This window comes from Limulus polyphemus, unplaced genomic scaffold (genome assembly GCF_000517525.1).
Source record: "Limulus polyphemus unplaced genomic scaffold, Limulus_polyphemus-2.1.2 Scaffold781, whole genome shotgun sequence".
In the NCBI taxonomy this organism is placed as follows: domain Eukaryota; kingdom Metazoa; phylum Arthropoda; class Merostomata; order Xiphosura; family Limulidae; genus Limulus; species Limulus polyphemus.
The window spans coordinates 331,151-358,337 of NW_013666391.1; the positions used below are offsets into that span (position 1 = coordinate 331,151).

The following is a 27,187-nucleotide window of genomic DNA, read 5'->3' on the forward strand; positions in this document are numbered from 1 at the left end:
TCGAAGAAGAAACTCTACTCAGTGTTGAGAATGGAAACAGTGAAGCTCTTGATGAAGTTACTACCACTGATGTGATTGTTATCGACGATATGACATTTCCTGATGAAGCAGGTGAATCCCATATGAAGCAGAAGCCAACGAGACGGAGACAAGTACGGAAGAAGATACGTCCGTAAAATTAAGAGACTTTATTGAATTGTAATTTTGTGTTTGTAATTCTGTACATTTTATTAAGTTATTGTTAATTGTTTATTGGTTTCGCTAGATAGTAGATAGGGACAGTGGGAATCTGCAAGGTCACGTGACTAGTATCACGCCACGTCTTTCTCTCGAACCTTCGTGAATTATCGGGAGACTACTAGATTGAGGGTAGTCAGGTATATATAAGATGGCCACAACGTGACGAAGTGAATGAGCAATTGAACTGCAGTCAGAGAGTGTGAATTGAGTATTGTCGAGCACGAGCACGTGAGACGTTCTAGCGTTTGTTATAGAGCGACTGTTGAAATTAAGTGTATCGGTAAAGTTGTATTCGGAAAGAATAAACCCGTTTTATTTAAGAAAGGACTTGTGTCGTTAAAGTTTCGTCGGAACGAATTTACGGAATATTAAGTAACGACTGGAGGTGTAACACAGAGTATAACATTACTCAAGAACGCTTTATGCACTTTGTCAATGAAAATAACCGATTACCTTTCGTAGGATAATGCTCTTTATTAATTCCAAAAGAAACCAGATTTTACATTATTAGTTTTCAATACACACACACACATATATATTCAACCTCAGCTTCAATCTCGCTTTTGGTGGCATATCTTATTGTTGAAAATGATAATAGATGAATGAATTTGCATGTATCACGAAGCCAGTTTGACTTAAAACTTATGGCTTTTGTAGAAACGTTTCAAGATTTGAAAATATGCTTAGGTAAAATTATAACATCGTCTTTCTAGCAGTAAAATACGTTAACTCACTAAGTAATCAACGGATTTACACCTACACTAAATTTTTCATGTTGTATGGACACTTCCAATTTATCTTTATTATTGTTAACTTGGAACTTGGGATGAAAGCTATGAATAATTTCAATTTTGATCTGTATTTTATACGAAGTCGTAAGAATCTTCAAGCTCCCGATAACCTAGCGTTAAGTCTGAGAGCTTATAAAGCTAAAGTTCAGCGTTCGATACTTGCATTTGGCAGAAAACAGATAACCCATTATGTAGCTTTTTGATTAATTAACAACGGTGCATCTGAAATAAAACCTGTAAACATTTTTAAAACACGTTCTCCGGCTATTCCATTAATTTTTTGTAATAATTTTGTAAATGATCAATACATTTGTAGATTTTTCTCATTGCCAGTACTCTTGTTTTTGCTTTTGAATATTTACTTAAATCGTAGATTGAATTAATTCAAAAATATAATGTCAGAAATACTAATTTAATTTATTTTTTGCTTGTCATAGTTGTGTTATGTCGTTTTAGAAGTTCGTATTTCCGAAGTTCTTTATCTGCGCATTGCGTTATTGCGCTTCTCATTGTTGAAAATCGAACAACTGATGTAGTTAACACGAGAAGTGTGAAACCTTAAGACTCAGAGTATGAGTGTTCATGGCTGTGCTCATTTAGCAAGTTTCAAATCAGCCAAAGGAACCCAATCTTACCGTGTTTTACATGCTTATTTTATTGCCGGGATTACAGAAGAAGCGCGGAAAAAGAAGGTAGGCGAGCACTCTACCGGTAGGTTCCGACAAGTAACATAAGCTGACGCCGTGTTCTCGAAGAGACTAAGCAGAAAATCAGGCGCAATGCGGTTTTCCGAGCGTTGACCGATGATGGTTCTTACTCTTACGACTCAGTACAGTAGTTCGCCACACATAATAAGCTGGCTTTCTATTGTATTTGTTTAAGACACTTTTTCGTCTATAGACCTAGTTATATTTATAATATATATTATAATTATATGTTTTAAGTGCCCTTAGCTAATCCCACTAATCTTAGAGTTAGAAAATCCGTCACCGGTACTCTGGTGGTTTAACTAAAAAAAAAAAGTAAATGTAACTTCTCGTTATGACTTTACACCAGGCTTTATGTTTTTCAGTTTTGTATTTGTTTGAGTTTGTTGAACTTGAAGTTTCAGAGTTGAAGATAAATATAATTCCAACAGTATGAAAAATGGGTTCTCAAAGCTACTCAGCTGTCAGACTGTACATGTTTTTGACAGATTTTGGAGGACATAATTGATTAAATGTTTAAAATAATTTATAATTTAGAGGTACTAAAGTAAGTAATCTTGTAAAAATAACATTGTAACCATGCCTTAAGTTTGGTGTACTATACATGAAATTGTACTATACTGATGAACAGAAGGTGTTAAATATGTTATTACAGAATTAAACCCTTATAAATAAGTTAGAATCCTTTTGTAACTACTTATCCAGTAGTAATTAATTCAAATTATACACTCTTTGAATTGATCAGCTAAATTCTTAAGTCTTATGTTGCTATAGTATTAGCTTCTTAGTTACTTTACTGTCATGTTCATAATATCATTGGGATTAGTCTTTGTAGAAACGTTAATTGCTATTTGAAAATAGTTTTGAAATTATGTAAATCTAGTAAAGTATTTTTGACCATATTAGTAAATTACTCAATTTTGAAGGAAAGAATGCTTTGTGGAAACACCTAAGTTACATTATTTATACTGAAATAAATTTGAAGGAGTATTTCTTAAATTTATTTTTGAATCTTAGTTTTTATGCATTTTACAAGTCTGATTCCTTATCAGTTCTGTCCTGTTTTATTTTGGTAGGAGTTAAAGAGAGAAGATTGCTATAATAAAATTAGATAACTAGAGTTGTAAACTATAAAAGGGTGTCCCAACTATTACTTGTCATATAACATGTGACCCAGCACTAATACATAGTTAAAATAGCCATGCACTTTTTGAGGAAACTATTTTGTGTAATAAAATGTGCAAATAAAACTTTGATTGGGTGAAATATGTGCTGTCAATAATGACAAACATATAAGAAGAATAAACTGCTGATTTTTACAATGAAAAAACACTTGGTGTGTTCCTCTATTTTGAAACAGAAGCAATAATATTGAGTATGGATGTATGTTTCTGTAAGTTGTAATCTGTGAAATATAAAAACAAATTAATGAAATTACTGGTGGTAGAAAATATATATGATAAATATAATGTTGCTGTTATACACAAATACAGCTGTAGCATTACTAGCTTAAGATCCCATGGTAACTGGCTGACTGACCCATTATACACTCATTCTAACTAAATTGATGGTGGAATAATGGTTTTGTTCAAATGCAAATTTTTGTGAAGGATTTTAATGTTATTAAGAAACTTCCAGTAATAGGAAAATGTGTAAAACTGAGATTCCACATATAAATAACTTGCTAGATATTCTAGTAGATCAAAGGTATGGGTCTTAAGACACCAGTAACCTATTGTCGTCATCAGTAGATTCCAAATAAGACTGTGAAGTTGAGATCTGATTAGAACAGATATACATATGTCTTTTAACTTGTGAATATTAATTTAATATTAACTACTAGATAACATGTGGTTATCATGCATTCATAATGGATAGTTCTGGTACATATTCATGTGTTGATTTTACTTTGAATCCATCTAATAATATAGTAATGCAAAGAATTTATTTTGTTTTAAATGATTTTTATATTTCATCATAAAATATATTAACTAAATTAGTTTAAGAAGGTTTGCTTTGTATGAAAATTTTGTCCTTAAAATTGCCAAATACAGTTTTGATACATAGCATTTGCTGTTGAATCTTCTTAACACATTTATTAAATGAAATATTAGTACACCAAAGATCACAAAATGTAACCAGATTCCATTATTTTTGAAGAAAAAATCAATACTTAAGACTGGATTTTATATTTAGTTCTTTTATAATGCATGCGAACATCTTTCTCTGTCTTTTATTAATATAGTTTTTGTGATATTTTTGGCTAATCTGTAACTGATGATAGATTAATAAGAATTATACATATTAAAAATAATCTTTTTTAATTGATATGTATCTTTTTTTTTGTAATTACCAAAATACATAGATAAATCATTATAACAAAAAAAGGATGCTTATTAAAAGTGGCAGTAAAAATAACTACTTTCGGATAAAGCACTTTTGAAGTTGTACATGTATATACAGAAATTACACCCAATAGATCAGTTTATGTTTACTGATAAACAGTTTTATTATTGATGGCATTATATATCATAATACTTACATTAATACAAGTTCTCAAATTATATAAATTATGCTACAGGTTCATAGAATTGAGAAATAAAGATGCATGGGTTGTTACACAACTCAACCTGTATTATAAAATATATTCCAGGTTTAATGTTAGTTTCAGTTAATATTTGACAAAAATGTTTACTATTATACAAAGTCAAACACACACATAAGTTTTTACCCTTTTAAATGTAGGGGAATTAGAATTTTGAAAACATCATCAGTGACATGTCACATGTCAAATATTTAGGCAATCAAATCAAGATGAAGTATTGTATCTACCTGGCTGAAAGATTTACCATCAGCTGATTGTGGTCTAAGAGAATTAAATTCTAAAATACTTTTGAAATTTGGATAAAATATGTACATATTATGTCATTTTGCAAGTATATATATATATATTTTTATTTTTTTAGCACCAGTTTTTACTTTATATTATCAGTCTAGTTTCATAAATTTTCTATCCTTTCCTCTGTGGAAAAAAAAACAAACAAACAACATCTAAGAAAATACAGTAAAAATTAACTCCCCCTTTATTTTACAGGAAATCATTGATTCCTTTCTTAGTAATGCTGATAGAAACTTATTTCACAAGTTAATCACCCTCTTAGAAAAATAAAACTGTCTTAGTTGGAGCTTCACTTGTCTGTTTCAAATCCTAAACTTGTGTCTTCTCATCCTGAGATCTGTATGTACATTTGAATGAGTACAAATTGATAATCTAATAGTGAACTATATTATATAACTTTTTTAAATGCTAAAAATACTGATATGTATATGTTTGATGTGGGCTATAATACCATTATAGATATATAATCACTTGGATCACATTAGGTAATGATGAAATTTTGAGCCACTTAAGATACAGTCCTTCATCACTAATGGCTAACTCAAAATTGGCATATATTTGAGTTATTTTTAAACTTTTCACTCTCCCTCACCTTTGAATGGGAGCTGTTTTGTTAATACTTGATGACTCTTGAAATTTTTCACAATTTATTTTACATGGGCCTAGTAGTTCACCAAGTTTGAGCAGGATCAAAGAGGATGAAGCTGGAATCATTAATTGAGTTAACATAGAATAACCAAGCCATCTGTTTTTTTTCTATTTCAAACAAGTGTTTGGCATAAAAAAAAAGTGTTTATCTTTATGTGTTATCATAATTAGTCTTGTAATGATTGGTAATATTTTTTTTCAACAAAAATCTTTTGAAAACACATGAGAATGAGTAGACTGATAACAGGAAACCATTAGCTCATCGAAGTAGTCTCTTCACCCAACAAAATGACTATATAAAGCAACTACATCAATTTAAATATAGTTTTCAAACTGGTTAGACTTACCTCTGAAATACTGTAAAAATAATTTTCGTTGAGTCATTGTTGCTCTGTCAACAACCACATGATCTCAGGCTGTAAATGTTTTTGATACATTAAATGCATCATCTTCACTGGTCCAAGTTCTTCACCATGTCACCTTTTACATGAATTATCATACAGTTACTAAGAAAACAACATAAGCTCTGTTTTTCCATCACAAACAAGATTTTTTCTCTAAACTTTGTGCCTTTGTTTGCTTTGCTCATGAATTCTGAAGTCAATGTTAAACCCAATATTAATTCTTTTGTTAAAGGATATATAAGATGCTTATATTCATATCCAAATTAAGCTATCATTTTCTACATTTTTATCATTGAGTGGTAGCTTACCAGCTCACTTCTTTTCCGTTTGCCCTGGCTTCAGCTTTATATATTTTCTGTGGAGTATTCAACACCCTTACTGGTTAGCTTCATTCACATAACATTGACCTTTCCTTTTATATGGATACTTGGCTTCCTCTTGCTCTCTCGTCCAATCTCTATCATACATTCAGTTGACCACTCAGTTTGCTATATCTCTCAGGTGGAAAATTCACAGCGTCAAATCTGTAATTAGTATGAACTCAGTATTTGGTCCATCTTGGGTTTTGAATCAATACATTTTAAGAGATTCTTAACCTGCCTCTTATTATGCTTCAAGCCTTGGAATTTTATGTTCACAAACTTCTTTTTTCTACGTCTACCACAAAAGACGTACTTTTTGACTTGGGAATGATGGCTTCAATTCACAAGGCTATTCACTTGGTTCACCCTCACATGTGCTACTTCTAGTGGGGTTTTGCCAAGTAGCATTTGACCATAGATTTGTTATTTCAACATTTCACATTCCAGGAGTAGTGAACATTTTGTTAGATTCTCTTTCTCAAAATCTTTTTCTTCTTTCCACCAAGTGGACTCTCTATCTTTTGGTTTTTCAATGGTTATGTGAAAAGCTGGGCTATCCATTGATGCCTTCACAATGGTTGACAGCCATCTTCTTCCACTCTACCTGTCTGCAGCTCTACTGACTGTGATGCCTTGTAGCAAGATTGAAAGCCTTTTTTTTTAATGCCTACCTTCTCTATACTTTCTTCTCCTGGTACTAGCTAAGGTAAGTTTCACCACAGATTGTTAAGTTTTCCATATTGCTCCACTATGACAAAACCATGATTCTCTTGGAAATTTATCCCATTACCACCATGGACACATCTACACTGATGTTCATTGTTTATGGCTTCTTGGCTGGCTGTTGTTTGGTCTTTTGTCAAAAAAAAGCCAGATTTTCTACCCAGGGACTCGAATGTTAGCTCCAGCAACATTAACAAATTAGTTGTCATAGTTGTGATGTACCCAATCATCAAAAGAGTGAATTTTGGGTTTCATCTAACTAAATTCAGCATTTGGCAGTGTCTTTGGCATTTAAGTTGCAGTACCTATTGGAGAACACTTGGAGGCTGGTATGTAGACTACTTTGAATATGTTTTTATTATTTTAGTTACATCACATCTTTATAATTTCAGCATTGGTACTTTGTTTGCCTCCGATCGTGATACTTTAAGATAGATGGATTCCTAAAGAAAAAAACAATCTTCAAGGTCTCTCTGTCTTTAACATGAGACTCTGTTTTTTGGTGGGTTTGTTACTATTCAACACTCTACACTGGAGCTCCATGGGAGGGTGATGCCCTCTGGAAGTGAATATAAGATGCTGTTATGTGTTGGATCATGCTTTGACAGATATCTTTTCCAGTCTCCCAATGCACATCATTGGATAGCATTTTCAGACATCAGAAACATGATGATCATTCTCCAGTTGATATTTCATTGTTCCAACTTGGATGGGGTACACCATACATTTTAATTTTCACCTTTTACTTCCTTACAGTGTTCTCATTGCAGTGTTTTCGAGTTGTTGAGCTTGTGTTTGGGACCACTTGACTCCTTAATTCCCCCCAAGCACTGGCTGATTAGGCCAGTTTATCATTTTTCAGAAGATAGGGACATTTTGCCTCACTAGTACATCCAGTTTCTACTTAATTGCTAGTTTTCTTCATTGAGAATCTCCTTACAGGTACTACAGGACAATTTGTGCTCTGACTCTAGATATCTGTAGAATCAAAACTTGGAATCATACCTACAAATGCATATAATTACCCATGTGATTCTATTTTGCCAGAACTTCCTTTATATTTTAACTGAAAGTTGTCTAGGGCAAAGAGGTGCTCTGATGAAAAGAATGTTGTTTACATTTTTTGACCCAGTCTGTTGTAGAGACTAGTTTTCACTCGATTCTTCCAAATAGATCTAGTCCAGTGCCTGTTACTCTGATTCGGGATTCTACTCTAGCTCTGCTTGATCTTGGTATTCAGTGTTGTTGTGGTCGAAGTACTTTATGGACTGTTACTTTTCCTGTCCAAGAGCTAAACATCTGGTGTCTCTGTTTCCCCTCCTGTTCCATTTCAGTAGGGGTATTCTGATTTTAATTATACATTTTTAGAATTAAAATGAATTTCAAACAGGTAGTTACCTCTGAATACATTTCCACTCACCTTCCCACAATCATGAGAAATATGTTTTGATATCACAAGTGCAAACAAAGAAATCTGGTTCTTTGCAGGAAAATGAAGTTTCTTTGGCACTTATGTATTAAATCAAACAGAAGATGAAAGAACTTTGGGTAAGATGATGCATGTACATTGCACAAAGGACATTCAAACCAGAAAGTCATCTAGTTGTTGATAGAATGAGAATGATTCAACAAGATAAGACTTGCAGTATTTCACAGGTAAGTACCTGCTTGAAATTTATTTCAATTCTAAAAAACTCATTCATACCTACCAAACAAAATTTTAAGTGAACTTGCTCTAACAGCAATACCATATCATGAAGAAAACCATTTCAAAGGTTTATAACAAAGATAAAATTTTGCCAAAGAACAAATCATAATCTGGTCATCTAAAACTTGTTACCCCTGATATTCAGGTTCTCGTTGTTAGCCTTATTATCTTATATTATAGCCTTATTATATATGTTATCTATCATAAGCCATTTATACAAGTCTTAACAGTTTTAAGCATGTGAACCAAGTCTCTTCTAGTTTTTCTGTGATCCACAGCTAACTTTTAAATCAGTTATTGTTCATTATTATATTGTTGTATAAATTTACTATATGCAAACTAAGAGAATGTGACAATAAAATGTAAAAAACTGTGGAGAAAAGAAAAACATATTCTTTCAAAATGATATATAATTTCTGTGGAACTTCACCAGTCTTATAAAAGTACAATGATATAAAACAATGGTTGTAATATAAACTTTGTTTCACTGTCACATGTTTGTTTTCTTACAGATTAATATTATTATTTCAATTTTATGTTTGTTGTAGTTCCAGGTTGAGATGATGGAAAAACATTGATATTAGTTGAGTTGTTAGTTCTGGATTTGAATCACAATGAGAGAATTGTAAGGCTTGCTTCACTTTGAAAGTTTTTCACTCCTCACCAACTTCTGATCATTTGCTCTTCCATCTTATTGAATTTTTGAGAAACACAACTGTCAAATGGTGATGCAATAGGTTTTTGACAAGTTCTTCCATATCAGAACCTGTACATCATTTTGATTTCAGTTTGGACTTTAATCTTTTATTAAGTGTATGAAAATGTATTTTGAGGATGAATGAAAGTTTTGTTATTAAGCAATTCATTTTGTTAGTCATCAGTGCTAAAAAAAAGAATCTTATCCATAAAAATTTCACTGAGCACAATTTCTAGTTACTGGAGATAGTTGCCTGTGACATTGGTACTTATATGCAGTTTATCATTAAGGCATATTTCCACGACATTCAAAAAGCTCTCTGTAAAATGTCGCTATATTTTAGTAACTTAGTTCAAATTGAAATTTCACAATGAGTGTGTTAAATATTGCCCAACCATTATCTTTGAACTTGCTGTATCGAAGGTTATATTAAGTTGATATTAATCACTATTCACATTATTTTTATAAAGCTTTATGCACAGATGAGTAATAGAAAAGATTGTGCATAATATACTTTACTTATAGATCTCTGTTTATGGTTTGTGATAGTTGATGTAACCACGTGACTGTTGTAAAAATTGCTGGTGGCCTCTTAAAAAATATAATGTAAGATTATTTTGGCTTGAAAACTGGTATAACAAAGTACCTTAAGGACACTTAATGCACATTTAACACATAGATACATGTACTTCCTTTTTCTTGAATCTTAAATATGTAATTATGAAGTAGCAGCAACTTCAGAAAAAAATGTATTTATTATTTTATGGTGAAAATGAACTTTTTATGATCATACAGACTTGCACAAGAGATAAGATGATAGTGTGTTAATAACTAATGTTTTTTTTTACAAATTATTTATGCAAATTGAATTGCACTAGAATTGAAGTTTTTATGAACTATGAAGAGTTTGAAGAGATGAGCAATTTTCAGAATTTTTGTGAATATTTCAGCATACCTGGAAACTCCGACATTTGCAATTCATAGAAGATTCAGTACTAATCACAATATGTAGTTGTTCTGTGGTCATGAATTTATGTGAAAATTATTTTTAAAAGCTATGAGGAACTGTGCCAGCTTACTTGACCTTACTTTGGTTATACTGCTAATAAAAGTAGGCTTATGGTTATGGTGAACTTTCATTTTAGGGACACAAACTAGATCAGTGTCTCAGACACACATATAAAGCTGAGGAAACAAGAGTAATTTATATACTTGTAATATATTTTGTATATAATATAAATATCAAGTAATACGCTTGAAAAATTTGTGAAGATCTTATTGTTTTGTGAGGATATAATTAATGCATGCTGTGACCTACTTAGCAAGGCATGCAATGACTTTTTTTAGATGACAGATAAAAACATTTTCTTTTAATGTACACTTTTATACATTTATGTGTCATATTTGAAGTTTCAAGGCTATACATTTATGTACAAGGTGCCGTATTTGAAGTTTCAAGGCTATACATTTATGTACAAGGTGCCGTATTTGAAGTTTCAAGGCTATACATTTATGTACAAGGTGCCGTATTTGAAGTTTCAAGGCTATACATTGATGTACAAGGTGCCGTATTTGAAGTTTCAAGGCTATACATTTATGTACAAGGTGCCATATTTGAAGTTTCAAGGCTATACATTTATGTACAAGTTGCCATGTTTGAAGTTTCAAGGCTATACATTTATGGACAAGTTGCCACATTTGAAGTTTCAAGGCTATACATTTATGGACAAGGTGCCATATTTGAAGTTTCAAGGCTAACAGTGGTAGGATCGATAATTCTGTTGCAGTCTGTCCTCATTTTGTTTTTGTCTTATAAGTTTTTAAATGTACAAGAAAAAGCTTCATATATATATACCTATATCATTTCTCCAAAGATTTTCCCTTTTTTTCATTTTGTGAAGTAAATTATTTTGTGTGAAAAGTGTTTAAATAGATAAGAAACTAAAACCCTGATATTAGTCATGTAATTTCTTAAAATTTTTGGGATTCTTTCATCCCTGGTGGTTAAGACTCATTTGACAATCTGTGGGTTATGAGTTTTAATCTCTTCACTGCATATACCTGTCCTTTTAGCCATGGTGATGTTATAATGTGAAGGTCAATCTCACTATGTAATTTGAGTAGTCCAAGAGTTTGTGATGGGTGGTGTTGACTAGCTATCTTCTCTCTAGTTTAAAACTTCCAAATTAGGGATGAATAGAGCATATAGCTTTCAAATAGTTTTGCAAGAAATTCAACAGACAATCAATCAAAAGTTTTGTACTCTATCTAAACATGATGCACAGTGTGCAGCTTGTCAGGTCCAAGTTGACGTGCTGTCTTTAATGGCAAATGTTGTATCACACACAATTCAGTTCTGTAGGTCATGCCATATCTATATTTTTAAATGCATTTCTGATTGGGAAGTCAGCTGTATACGGTGTCTGATTGCCTAGGCAACATGATGGATCTTGGAACATTACAGGTATTGATAAACAAGAAGAAAGCCAACTTCAGATTTCTAACATGCAAGCATATGTATATTTCATACTCTTAAAAATGTTGTAGAATGAAATTTCTTTTTTTGTGGGTATGCAATCAATGTATTGTATACATAAGTGGACACTGTGCTGGAAATATTATAATTTAAGAGTGAGAATAACTAAGTTTGATAAGTCTCATGCCTTCAGCTGAATGTTTGAAAATCTTGAAAAAATCAGAGTTTTGCAATTTATTTAAATAACTTTTGAGCTCAGGAGAAAGGAGTTTAACATCACTATGAACAAAACTTTGGTAAGGTCAATGTGCAAGCTCTGGTGAAGAATATTTTGATAAATTCTTTGAATGTGTATATTCAATGAAAGGGTACTGGTTTTGTTTAACAATTTCTTAGTTTTAAATGAGGTTGAACCAAACTTAGTAAGAAGGATGTTTAACTTACAGGTCCGGTGTCATCTTCATATTTTGTCAGATTTTAGGGTTCACATTTTTCCACAAGATATTGTATTTCTGTAGTTAACTTGCTCTTTATATGTTTCAGTGGCATATGATAAGGTTTCGAAGAAATGCAACCTAGGTTCTTCTACACTATTGTGTTTAATAATGTGCAACTTTCTGCATTAGTGCTAATGACACTCAGAATATTATTATTGTTAAAAAAAACTGAAGATCCACTTAGTTATTAGATACAATAGTAAAGGTCCACATTTGCAATTGATGACTCATTAACTTAGGGCAGTCACAGTCGTTTCAGCCCGCAGTGGCTATTGACTGCACGACTCTTCCCCACCTGTTGAAAATTAGTGGTATATTGATTACCATAGTTTTTGTGTTCAATATGCCATTATATTACTGTCAACTTTAACTCAACAAAAATAAATTGGAAATTTCAGCTTGCATGAGAATGAATAATGTACAAAGAATTGTACAATTAAAATTTAAGTTGGTTGACAGAATGCATTTGATAAAAATAAATAAAAATGTTTTTTCTGTCACTCTTGAAATGCTAAATAATGATTGTTTTTTAATTTTTTCTCAGCTACTTGAGAATTACAAAAAAATTCAGTTTTTATTGAACTGATATTAAACTTGTATAAATAATATACATTGTTTTAAACCTTGTATTACATTTTCTAGCCATTCGAAAAATTTCAAATAGGCTTGAATTAAATCATGTGGCATGGCTAATTAACAAGATTTATAATGCTGGTAAAATGGAAAATTGCAAAAAGTTTTACTCATGTTATATGTATTTGAAACAACAGGTAAACTGTGTATGAATTGTTCTTAAAATATTTTTTTGATATGAAACTTTATTGGTGTAAAAGTGTTTAAAATAAACTGTGGTTAAAATAAACATCAGCAAAAAATGGATATTAAATTTTTAGCTCTTACATACACACTTGACTTGTATGCAAAATTCTGCTAATAAATAATTGTAAATATCTATAAATAAATGTATTTACAAACTATTGATACATACTGCAGTGTGCTAAAGAAAAATGGCAAACAAGACAGCATATTTCATTTGTTGACAATTTTATATACTTACAAAGACAATGATTGTTACTGTGAAACTAATCATAAAAGCTAGAATTATCATAATGTAAAAGCCCACATAACATATTGTCAAAACATTTATTCTTCAGCAACTTGTACTTATTGGTGTATGTTTTCTCCAAATGAGTATTTGTGAATTCTAATTTTATTAGCGGAACTAAGCAACATACTAAGTCACTAAATTCTCATTGGAAAATTTTTGTGGGACGTTGTGACACATTTTACAAAAATTTTGAGAATCAACAATTTTGGATAGATTCATGTAGTTATGGATATGTGCACATACCAACACACACAGATGTATACATTTTTATGTCTGTACAAATAAATTATAAACATTTTGACTGACAGTTATTCAGGAAATAGCATTTATAGGGTAAATTAAAATAGAAATAATTTATACATTTGATGTATAGATACATTCTACTTGGTTGCATTACTTTTACAGTTTGAATATTAGATTTACAGCCAAAGTCAGATAAATGAACTGTGGTCTCAACATATTTATAAGCATGCTATAGCTTCTATGAACATAACACTTATTATTGGCAGCATTTAAGTTCTTAAAATTACTTGAGTACATGACTACTTTATACACACACACTTGTATACTTTCTTACAGTAGTTATCATACTTGATATTTGTATATTCACTTACACAAGGCCTGGGGTCACCAGGTACAGGATCAATAAAATCTTGGAACACCAAAGTTGAGTAAATAAAAAAAACTGTTAAAAGTATTCAGTGCTGTTTCACTTTTAAAAATTAGGTAATCTACATCCAGGTTTAATTAAATATGATATAGTTTATTTGGTTAGGCAGTGTTTGTCCCATTCATCAAATACTGTTGATTGTATGTTAGGAACAAAGCTGCACAGTTTTAGCATTATAAGACCTAGAGCTTACCACTGAGCCACTGGGGGCCTACTTCTGTTAATAATGATTATTTTATTATTTAAGTATATCACATTTTAAGCTGGATAGAAATGCTATTCTTTTTGAAGTAGTGATATAGTATATAATGTTATTTATCATACTAGTAGGAAATTATTTCCTGAAATGTCTTGATATTATGAAGTCTTTGTCTAAAAAGCTGTGTGTACTTATGAACTTACAAACAACTTTTTCTTAAATAAAGTGGTCAAACATGTATTGAACATTTTTATTTTTGTTTAGAACTCCAAGATCATTAAGCTGTCAAGCTTTATTTTACATATGTACTTCCAATTTAATTTCACATTTTTCGCTTCTATATTTTGGCTTTCATAATAAGGAAAATTCAATTGAACACTTGTGATATAACATAAATGTATATAAGCATATTGCATATGGTTCTTTCTTTTAATTTTTTTTTTTATGGTGCATAATGACCTAATGGAGTGCTGTAATGCTTTTCAGTCTACACTCTCATCAAATTCCTAAAATTCAGTTTTATTTTATTTTAGTGGTACTCTTGATAAAATATTCTTTTTCTATTTGTTTTTAGGCTCAGACTTGCTTCTGTCACACTTGTTGTCGTCACACTTCTCGGTTACATGCCTGTCTATACTGTGTCTATTTTGGTTGCTACGATGGGAAACATATTCGTGAACATGCCCTCAGTAAAAAACATAATTTAGGTAAGTATTTTCAAAATAAGAATTGGTAACATATTTCTAATTAGGAACAAACTAGCTATGAAAAACATTTTGTATAATAGTTTAGAAGTCACAAACTTTTTTTTTGTGTCACATTATAGCCATATTTGTTTTTATATTCTTAAAAACTTGTTGAAATATTACTTTAAATATTTCATATGGTACATTTATTCTTCAATTATGACTCTTTACATTTTCTTCAAGAATTATTATTTTTCTTCCTAATGCTAAGTTAATCAATTTAGTTTTTTCTTTCATAGGAATCATTTGTAACTTACCGTTCTTTATTAGGACTTGGAAGGATGTTTTTGTCTTTTTAGCTGTACACTAATTAGTTATAATTTTGATATAATAAAGTATATGATGGTGGTTGCCACAAACATGTAAAATCTTATGTTGGGATGTGAATTAATTGATATATTAAGCTAGTGCAGAATGTAAAGTGTTCTGTATTTTTCTTTTTTTTTAAGGCTTTCTATATTTTTCAAGGAACTTTCTTGTATTTTATGTAAAACATGAAGTTTATGGTCGGTGCTAAGTTTCTAAAAATATGTTATAAAGTGAGCAGAAAAACAAACATCAACATTTTCAGGAAAATATAAATATGAGTCATAACAAATATATTACCACTTTGGGATATCTTAATGCACAAGTTCTAATTTGATAATTTAGAAATGTCATCTTGGTGGTGTAATCCATTCTTGAGTGAAAATATGATAAATGATTAATGGACGGTGATGCCAACTGTTATGAGCTATAGATATATTTACATTTTTGGAATTTGACAAAAAAAAGATTCAGAATTTTCTTAGATGATGTTATGCTGTTTTTTTTTTACATTTCATTCCTCTTTAAACAGATATTAGTGTAGAGTTTATAACATTAACAGCTCGTTCAAAAAATATCTACAAACCAACTTTTTAGCAGAGAATCAAGGCTGAAAAGTTTTGGGAGTAATCAGCATTTTTATTGGTAATATTTGATGGTATTTATAAAGGAACTGAATATTGACTTCAGTGTTTATTGTAAATTTAATACTGAATTTATTGTCACACTCTGTCAAAGTGTTAGGTGAAGAGAAATTAGATATAGTTTTATTAATTTAACTTCACACGAGTTATTTTTATCTCGGTAATAAGTAGTTAAATATAATAATTATTGATCATTCTTTTAAATTAGCCAGTCAAGTAAGGTTAGAAAAAAAAGCATTTGTGAAAGAACAGTGTGGTTATACTTGTATTATAATATATGATTTGAAAAATATGTTCCAACTAACAAAACAGTTTATTAATTAAAACACATATTTTATTTGTCTTGTGTTGATTACTAGACTTCTGTGACCGAGAGATTTTGTGAAATCTTAAAATGTTAATGGCTGTCTTGTTTTTCTTACAGCTGTAGATATATCATATGGTACTGTCTTTTGTTTCTCATGTGGAGATTATGTGTATGATAAAGAATTGGAAGCAATAGCAAAAAGACACAGGCGGAAGGCAGCTAAGCTAAATGGTGAGTATTCAGAGCAGATGAATCTGCAAGGTTTATTATTACTTTATATATATAACAAATGAATCTCTATTTGTGAAAAATCCTGTTTTATCATTTTTGTGATTGAATTGATGGTTCAATAAAGTATTTTCACATATTTTTTGTTCTTTCTTTCTTTTTTTTTGTTTATGTAAATATGACAAGTGATTGTAATCTGCTATTCCTGGAAATCCTGTTTTTTTTGTGAAGAAACTAATTGTCTACAAGAAGAAACTAATTGTGTACAACTCGGGGAAGATAAATTCTACCATCAGTGGATAGCTTAATGAAGTTTTCTATGAAAATGTTAGAACCAAGAAATCTTTTGTTTGTTTCTTCTTTTTGTATAAGAGTTCATTGCAATAAAATAAAACTTACATAATCTGTTGTTGGGTGAAAGTAAAACATTTGTGTCAGGATTAAATTTCTTCAGGGAAATGAAATAATTAGAGTAAAATTAAAACAAATTTGGAAAGACTTCTATACCAGTAATCTAAAACACACATACAGAAATGCTGCTTCTAAAATTTTCAGTTTTTTCTAAAGATGATTATTAATGGCCCGTGATATAAGAGTTTTTCAGTTTTATATTGCCCAGCATTGAAAGAGCACTTTAATCCATATTGGTCCACTGTGTCTTGTATTAACAAAAATGTTAATTAAAAATAATTACATAAAAAGAGTGTAATTACTAGAATGAAAGCAGTAAAAGCATACTATTAGAGATAAGTCTTCACAACCATAATGTAAAACTCAGTGCCTCAACTAAGTATTATTAATGTATAATCAGATACATAAGATGATACCAAGATGACAGGTTGGCTCAACTACTATTAAAACAGTTCCTTTTCATATCAAGACATTAGTGTATATATATAGAAAAAACATATTTGAAGTAAACTGCCTGTGGATTGACCCTTTAAAGCCCATTGGCAGGTATAATACTACCTCTGACCTTCAATAACAAAAATTAATAAATTATAAAAGTGACCATAACTGAAACAGCCAATTCAAACACATGGAATGCTAACTATGAAACCTATTAAAATTTTTATTTGTTATCAAGTTATGATTTATAATACAATAAAAACCACCACATAACATAACTGTATACTGTGCCATTGTGGATGACTAATGCAATTGCTCCTTGAAAACCAGTTTTCATACATATGCTGTAGTAGGTCTAATGATAGAAATGGTGCAATAAAAAATTGTGTACAGATTTAAAACCAGTATAATAGATTGTATTTATCTCACTCTGTTATTTATGAAATTTATCTGTGTTCTCCTTTTACTAATTTAGGTAATGTGTTCAAAAACTGATGGCATGTCTTTCCATTTGCCTAAGGGAGAAGTACAGTTGTGTGAACAATGGCCTCAAGTTACAAAACTTGTGAGTTCATGTAAACAGAAAATTAATTGCCAAGGCAATAATTCCAATAAAATAAACGAACACAGAAGGAAACTTGTTTAGTTGATTTATTACAGTTTGGTGGTTTACAAGTAATAGAAAACCATTGCTAACTTACAAGACAAAAGCCCCACATAACCTCTAGACCCCTCAAAACATAGAAATTTTCAAGTTTAAAATCTAGTGTAACTGCATAAGGAAGGAAGGTAGATCTGCAGTAGATAGATTGCAAGAATGAAGAATATTCTCAAGTTTCAGATGATTCAATTATGACTTTATAAGGTTCAGAAACTTGCAAATTGTAAAAAACAAAACAATAAAAAACATTCAGATGATTGCATTTTACAGTTCTTGACATCATCAGCTTTCAAAAATTTCCTGTTTTCAAAGTATTTGAGCTGAAAATATGCCTCAAATGAGTATAAAAATCAAAGATTTGTAGCTTAATTTTGTCCACTGACAAGTACAGGTGGGAAATTTAATGATTTCCGCCATCTTAATGGTGATTACAAAAGTGGGCAAGAAAGGAAAAAATAGGGCTAGCAGTTTTAATTTCTGTTAATTATTTCATCCAAGACAAATATTAATAAAGCTTATCTCAAAAGCAATATTAAAATCTCAACATTTTAGTTATTATTTTGTAGTTGAGGTATTTGATGGGATACATCACACACAGTTTTTCAGAACTTGATGTCATCATTTTATTACTGTAAAAGTCCAAAATGTTGGGTTGTAAGGGGTTAAATAATGGTGACCAACAAAGTAGTCTTTGTTACATTTTCAGATTTTTGTTTTAAAACTGGAAATTGTTAGAACTGAAATTTGGAGATAAAGCTGTTTGTGAGAAATTAAAAACGTATCCTTATTTTGGCATTTGTATGTAGGAAATATAAAAATTTTAAATATATATGTTTTATTGGAAAATGAATTTCTCTACTTCATATTAATAAGCATTTTACTTCTGTATCAGTTTAAAATATAAAAATTATAAAATGAAAGAGTAACACAATACTATTTAGAAAAAAGATAGTGTAATTGCTATAGTTCCTTTAAATATGTAAATCAAGGAAATAACTTATTAAAACAGTTAACTATTTATATAGAGGACTCACTTAACAGTAGCAGATATTTTAAAAACCCCACTTCTCACTTGAAATAACCTATTGGTAAAAAAATTATGAAGTATACATTTTTATCAGTTGCTTTGGGTTAAGTCAGACATTTATGGAACATACTTAGTGACAAGAAAATGTGAGATTTACTTCTGAGCAACTACTACAGTAGATGCTGCTAACCCAAGATGTTGAAGCTAAATTGTTTTAGTCAGTATTTTCTAAGTTTTTTTTAATTACCAATTTTAGATCATTGACAAAAAAGTGAAAATAACCAAATATGAATAGAAATATTGAAAAAAATATGATCTTTTAAATAAAGACTTTGAAAATTTAACTTGCTAGCTTAATCTTCATTCAGTTTTGATATTTTGAAGGCTACAACAGGAGATACATCAAGGTTATCCTGTAGCATACAAATTGAGATGGTCGATATAGGGCTTATATGTGTAGGCATGGAATAAGCTCAAGGACTATGATACTTAACTTCAGTGATCTAATAGAAGAAAGTTAAAGTTTTGTTTGAAAATTTGTTAGTTTCTAGCATTTATCTAAAAATTATTGATATATTTTAAGTCTTTGTGAAGCCTGTTTAAAGAAAAGCTCCAAGTCAGTGTTATATCACACAGAAATGATGCACTAAAAGTTAACAAAGCTGTCTACATCACAGTATAATGATGGTAAACCAGGTCAACTTAGTTGAACGTATGTGGCATATGAGGCATGCATGTATCACCTGTAGAAATACCTACTGGAATCAACACCATGTTGTTACTGGTAAGGATAGAGATGTAAGATTTTTGTGGTACTGAAAAGCATGTGTGTAGGTGTGCCTAAAAAATACTGTTGTTTTCCATGAAGAATTCAAGTTTTGAATGTATTTACAGGCATCAAAGAGCAGTATTATGAATGGGAACCAACTAATTTTGAACTAGATTTACTCAGGAGAAACCCTCGCAGGAAGAGGATAAGTGATAATTCTTATATAGGTATGTATAAACATGGAACTTTAATTTTTTAATAGGTATAATGTACGTGTTTTTATCGTCAAATAAATTTAATCTGTTAATTATGTGTGTGTGTATTTACATATACATATCTTGAATTTCTTCAGATACTTACAGAAAACTCAGAGACTAGTTCAACCGAGTAATTTGAAAAGAATAGTTAATTGTGTTGTCTGAATATTATAAGTATAGTATGAGATTATTTTGTATTTATTATCCTCTAAAATTGCATAGGATCAAAGTGTGCATGCTACAACCTTTTACAGAGTCCCATTCAAAACAAAATAACTATTATCAATGGATGTAAATAAACTTTGCATCATAATATAGTTTGTAATTCAAATTTTAGAATTATATAAGTTTAACTTTTTAATTTCAAAAGAAAATATTTAAAATTCACAGTTTTCACTTGTTTGTTTCATGTGACACTTTTTGCTCTGAATTGCCCAGTTTTTAAATTTTCTTCTTCTCCTGTGTGATCTTGTAACTTTCTGTGCGATTTATTCCATGTACAATACATATCCCTAATCCAAACAGTCGACCTTTAGTGCAAACTTTTTGATTTATGGGGATTAAAAACAGTAAAGTGAAAGCCATATGCCACATCCCTCATAGAACATCTTGCTTTCAAAAATTATCATAAGCTCTCTAACATTTGCTATTGGATTAATTATAACCAATAGAAAGTAAAAATTTCAGTTTACTGAAAGCTATATTATAAAGTATGAACATTTTAGTATTATTTTCTTTGTTTACCATTGTTGGAGCTCTACTTGACCAGGTTTGCGAATTACTTAAGTCTTTTTAGCTTAGTTAGGAAGCCAGATAAGTTCTACTTTATATGTATAGCAATATTTTATATTCTAAATTATATATTGGATTTTAAAACATAATTTTTTTAAGGCTACGTAATTGTTACTGAAAATTAGGTTAATCTTTGATGTTGATATTTATTGTAAAAGTGCAAGAACTTGAAAAGGATAAGATTTCAGAAGTAAGTACTCGTTTTCTTGGTTTTTATGCATACATTTTTTTTATTGTTATAAAAGTAACAAAGGTAAAATTAGGAGCTTCTTAGGCTAGATAAGGAATTTTAAATGAAATTAAATATACAAAATACTTGTGATCAGTGATAGCACATACCAAGATCAAGCATAGTTGTGTAATCTGATGCAAGAGTGCTGGTAACCGGGTCTGTTGTTTACAGAAAGCTATGTGGTGTAATAAACAGCTAATACTATAGCTGAGATGGTTTAAATGCAACTGTAAAGAAATAAAATTAATTGAAAAGTCTATTAGCTTTGGCTCTAAAAATAGTGTATAGTTATTTGTTACAAGGTGCAGTAATTCATATTTTGTTGCAGTTACAAGGTCAGTCAAATGATCAAACCTGTATATGGTGTTAGGGTAGAGAAATTAACAGATTAAATATAAAAGTTGTACTGACAAAAACTTTTGATATTCATTTAGGAGGTTCTAGATGTTATGGAAATGAAATCTGAAAACAGTAACTTTTATTATTAATGTAAAAATCACTTTGCTGAATCAGTAAAGGCTTTGTAAGTTCAGAGACAAATATTTAGTAAAAATACTTTATTAAGAAATCTGATTTTTTTATGTACAACAGATTTGTAATATTTGCTAAAAAGCTTTCTAAATTTCATGAAGATACACTTAATACATTCAAAGTTATATTATGTACAGTTTCATTGTCACAATTTTTCTAAGCTTATATTATGGTAATATTTAGACCATTATGTTTGACTTTGTAGCAAGGAGAATGCAGTTAAGTATGGGTTAATCTATTAAATATTAAAATGAGAAGAAATTTCTATAATTGCATTTCAAGGTACTTTCAGTGACATAAATATGGCAAGTATGTTTAAGAAATTTGTAGTTTTTTCTGTATTACAGCATTTTCAGTATAAAATTACCATTTAAGTTTATGAAAATATATCTTTTAGAAAAAACAAGTAGTATGATTAAGATTCCTGTAATACATTTCTCTTAAATTTTATTGTTTTTTTTTATCCATTGAAATTTGTTATTAGTAAGCCTTTTCATATCGAATTTGCATAAAATATGATTAATGATATTCACTTTATAATCTTTCAGAAATATTCACTAGTTCCATCTAAAGCAACCCTTCATATGATACGTGCCATCACACTGATGCTCAAAAGTGCCCATAAAATGAGTTTTGTGAGGGATTGTTAGAGCCCTTGTCAAGTCTGTCATGATACCTGCTGTTTAGGGCCCACTGCTAGTCTTTTTACCAAGATATAAATACTTTTGAATTCAGGTCCAGTTATTATTTGTCATGTCATTAGCCACGCAATCAGCTGTTTGCGTATACAGACAAGCTCACAGATAATATTTTGTGATCCCATTTTCTGCTATTACTTCAGTGCTTTTATTTTAATTGGCCTAGACCAGCAATGTTACATGCATAGTAGTATAACATTTTTGAACCGTGTTGTATATAATTTATTGACATGAAATATTTGTAACTAAGAAACTAAATCAATGTTTCAAACTTTAAATTACAAAATTTGTAATTAATTGTTAGCAAACTCAGACAAGCAAGAAGAGTTTGGCAAATTATCATGGCCTAAATTGCGTTTGATGAACTACTTTCTGCTGAAACAAAGCTGGAAAGGCTACCATATTGATTGGAGGTTGTCATAGTTTGGTAGTATGCTGTATGTCTCAGTTTAGCCAGCAACTGTGTTGTTGATAGAAAACAGTACAATTCAGTCAGTACAAATTAACTTTTATTGTCCAGGTCTGTAAACAAAGAATTGAGATATGGCATCAGCTTACTAACAGCCCCATGAACTATTCGCTGAGAGCTGTTTACAGCCCTCATGCATTAAGATGATACAGTGTAAATAAAATTGATATTTTGATTTCTTTTTTTATTAGGATTAAGAGGGCTCATCAACTTAGGGAACACATGCTTCATGAACTGCATCGTACAAGCGCTGATGCACACACCACTTCTCCGGGACTATTTTCTCGCTGACCGCAATGTTTGTCACTTCCAAGATGACCCTTCCATGTGTCTGGTCTGTGAGATGTCGCAGCTGTTCCAAGAGGTAAGGGAACCAACCAGGGTTGCCAGGTTTTGCAACAGAAACAAGCCCTATGGGCTCTGAAAACAAGCTACTCCTTAACCAACCAAGGTTAAACAATGCAGTTCTGTTAAAAAGCTATAGTAACACAAAATAGCAGCAAATATTAAAATGACTGTGAAAAAAAAGAAGCCCAAATCTGCAGGAAATATGCGGATTTGTCAACCCTGGCACAAACGTAAGGTACTAAAATATTTAAAAATTTTATTTTAAGAATATATCCATTGTTTCATATACATTTATTGAAAGGTGACTGAGTGTTTTTGTTTTTGCATACATATTTTTTTAATATACTAGTTTGTTAATGGTCTCTGACAGAATGCTGATTGTGTAACATTAAATTTTAATATTGAAAGGCATGTAGGGATGATCTATGTATAACTATATCATCCCTGTATTCTTGTTTGCATTTTTTGTTGGCACTGCCATCCCTAAATCATTTTACATTTACAAAATGTTTTTTATTACTTGTTTTGTGACATTTTTTCCCCTGACTGAAAGTTAGTGTATTATAATTTAATATTATGTGTATTAATTTTTTTTTTACTCCTTCACTTCATACATAATATAAGGGTTGGCTCCCTAAAGACACCGATTGTATAGTGTGCAAAGCAGTGAGTATTCTGCATTTTTACAGTTGTTTAATGTTCATCTATTATTTGCTGGTAATTTCTGTTTCATCCTGTACTTAAGCTTTTTAAGGAACACCAGATTTCTGTAAAAAAAGCTAACTTAAAGTGGTAATGATAACATCTTTTACACTAAAATTATGATGTTTTTTAAATTACTACTAGTTATTAAGACTAAGCAATGACATCGTGCATTACCCAGAAACACATAGTGTGGATTCTTAAACTAATGTTTAAGATAAAGTAGTTGTAGAGGTATCTTGACTGGTGGGTTTGTTATCTTAGTGATGATTTCTTGCCTTGTTTTTCGGCTTGTAAGGTAGAGAAAAAAATAAATGTGAGTACCAATCATCTTTTAAAGTAAAACTTTGTCATTGTTGATATTTTTTTTACTTGCAGATTTGTATTATACCTATTGAGTACTTTGACCATCCATACTTATAGTATATCTACTTTATGATAAGTATTAAAAAATTCATGCAAGTTACTTTTTATCTTACCTAAATCTCTCATTTATACAATATAAATATAAAATTATTATTAATAATATTACTTGCCTATATCTAGGTCTAAACCTAGGCTATCACTACTAGCAATATTGATTGTGACTTGAGTACTGGAGATCTAAGTTATATAATGCTTCATTAGTATCACTACTACAGCAGAAATATGGCATTCTGTTTATGTATAGTTCTATTAATTTATGCATTTAAACCAGTAGATGTAGGCTTACGTCTAAAATAAAATAGACTATAGCATTGAATTCATATTTATGCCTGCTACTGCTTATGTTCAAGTCTAGATTTATCTATGTCAAGGCTAGCCCACTAAGCTGTAGTTTTCATCCATGTGGTGGTATTTGCCCAATGTAGAGAAGTCCCTCGGTATGGAGTTGGCCATGATGCTATTGGTAAAAGAGTAGCCTACAAGTTGGCAATAGGTGATGTTGACTAGCTGCCCTTCCTTTAATCTATCACTGTTAAACTAGGGATGGCTGGCACAGATAGCCATTGAGTAGCTTTGCATGAAATTTAAAACAAACCAAAATTTTTAGTATGCTTTTGTAACAACTGTTGTCTTCTGGGTATCAATAGGATATTGCTTCACTTGAAGTTTTTGATTGGCTTTTGTAACAGTCCTTATCAGCCGTCTCTCATTAGGATTTTGCTTCACTTATTCCTTTTGTCTGGCTTCTGTAACAACCATTATCTCCAGTCTCTTGTTGGGATATTGCTTCACATGATCTTTTTGCCTGGCTTCTGTAACAGTCCTTGTCTGCTGTCTCTTGTTGGGATATTGCATCACATGGTCTTTTTGCCTGGCTTCTGTAACAGTCCTTGTCTGCTGTCTCTTATTGGGATATTGCTTCACATGATCTTTTTGCCTGGCTTCTGTAACAGTCCTTGTTTGCTATCTCTCATTGGGATTTTGCTTCACTTGGTCTGTTTACATTGTTTCTGAAGCAACCCTTGTCTTGCTGAAACTAAGTTGAATGAATCAGAACTGCCTGTTGTAGAAACACAAGTGTAGAGGATGATGTTTTGAAAGTCTTCTGTTTTTTTGTCAACCCGAAAACGAAAAGTGGAAGACTTTTTAAACATCATCCTCTACACTTGTATTTCTACAATAGGTAGTTGCCATCCATTCAACTTAGTTTCATCATGAATACTCTGCCTAAACAATCTATCAAAGAAAACCCTTGTCTTCTGTTTGTCTTTGGAATATTGCTTCACTTGTTCCTTTTGCTTGGCTTCTATTCATTTCTTGTAGAAAAAATTGGTTTTTAGCCAAGTTGCCAGGCTTTTTTTTTTTACTAATCTATGTAGTCTTTTTACCAGTTCTCTGAGTACACATTTTTGTAAACAATTCTCTGTTGGTTTCCTTTTTCACTCATTTTTACATTGTTTTGTTTTCTGTCTTTACTATTTATATTAGGTCATCATGAAATTAATGTCACTTTTTTTTAGATGAAAAAGCCTGTACAACTTATATATAAAAAAAACAAAACACTTATCAAATGAAATAGTCTCCATTTTTATTGATGATGCTTTTCCCTCTTACAATCAGGTTGTTAATGCCCTGATTAAAGAAATCACTTAGCTTTGAAACCAAAAACATGTCGATGTTCTCTTTAACACCTTCCACAAATGCACACATTTTCCCATTAAGATGGTGTTGCAGTGACTGAAAAAGATGGTAATCTGATGATGCCATATCTGGCAAATATGGTGGGTGGGGTAGAACTTCCCAACCCAACTCCATAATCTTGTGTTGTGTCAAACGTGCCACATGTGGATGTGCATTGTCGTGGAGAAGAACACCTTTCTAATTGACGAGTGAAGGGTGTTTCTGATGAAGGGCTTGATTTAAACGTTCCAGTTGCTGACTATAGATCTCGGCATTGACAGTTCGCTGTGGATTGAGGAGTTCGAAATGAATTATTCCTTTGATATTCCATCAAATGCAAAGCATCACTTTCTGCGGATGGAGTCCAGGTTTTGGGGTTGGAAGGGTTATTTGTCTAGGACTGAGCCATTGTTCTTGTAGTTTAATATTCGCATAGAGAATCCATTTTTCATCATCGGTGACAATTCTGTCCAAAAATGGTTTATGCTCATCACGTGCCAGAAGAGAGGAAGCAAAGTTCACACGTTGGAAAAGATGATCATCGGAGAGTTCGTGAGGCACCCAAACACCTTCTTTAAAGAGTTTTCCCATATTCCTTAGAGGTTTACATATTGTTTCATGAGAGACATGCAATTTCAGGGCCATTTCATGAGTGTGTTGCCTTGGGTTAGACTCAAAAAGCATCTTCAGAGCATCAGTCTCAATTCCAACATGTCAGCCCCTGTCATCACAGTTTTTAAGACTAAGGTCACCTGAACGAAATTTGCTGAACCATTGTTGATATGAACGCCCAAAACATTTCCATAAACTTCATTGATATTCTTTGTGGCTTCAGAGGCGTTGTTTCCGTTCTTGTATTCAAACAGCATTACATGCTGAATGTGTGGTTTGTTGTGTGGCATCACTATAAGGGATTAGATTATATTAAATTTTACACATTATATAGGCTACACTAACGTGACTTTTGGTGGTTTGTTTAACTATTATATGTTCCAAAATGCGACATTAATTTCTTGACGACCTAATATTATGGTCTTACTTTTTTAACTATTTTGCATTTCTCACATAGCACTTTTTTCTTGCTTTAGGTTTTCATGAACTTGACCATTTCTTTTTTTTTTCATTAACTTGTCCTTTTCTTGTTAACTTTTCTTGGTAGAATATTAGATCAATTTACATCTAGCATTTTGTTCTTTATTTTCAATCTCAGCTTTGGTTCTTGCCATATGTTTGACTCCTGGGCATTATCATTCTATGTATTTATCCTTTATACATGTTGTTCTATAAGAAACTTAATATTTTTTTATCTTGACCATAATTTTCTTCTTATATGTTCTGCATCATGTGAAGATTAAAGGATATTTCCCCCATTATCCTACCTTTCTT

General features: G+C 31.1%; 1 protein-coding gene across 1 annotated transcript in view; it reads left to right on the top strand.

Annotated features, from left to right (window-relative positions):
• The first annotated feature begins 1,528 nt into the window (after positions 1–1,528).
• LOC106460497 (ubiquitin carboxyl-terminal hydrolase 22-like) overlaps positions 1,529–27,187 on the top strand; it is a 44,787-nt gene continuing 19,128 nt past the window's right edge. The window contains exons 1-5 of the mRNA XM_022387247.1: positions 1,529–1,723; positions 14,704–14,836; positions 16,250–16,363; positions 19,792–19,893; positions 22,837–23,009. Of these exons, the coding sequence (XP_022242955.1) occupies positions 1,604–1,723; positions 14,704–14,836; positions 16,250–16,363; positions 19,792–19,893; positions 22,837–23,009 (642 nt within the window). The 5' untranslated portion in view covers positions 1,529–1,603. The remainder of the gene's footprint in view (positions 1,724–14,703; positions 14,837–16,249; positions 16,364–19,791; positions 19,894–22,836; positions 23,010–27,187) is intronic.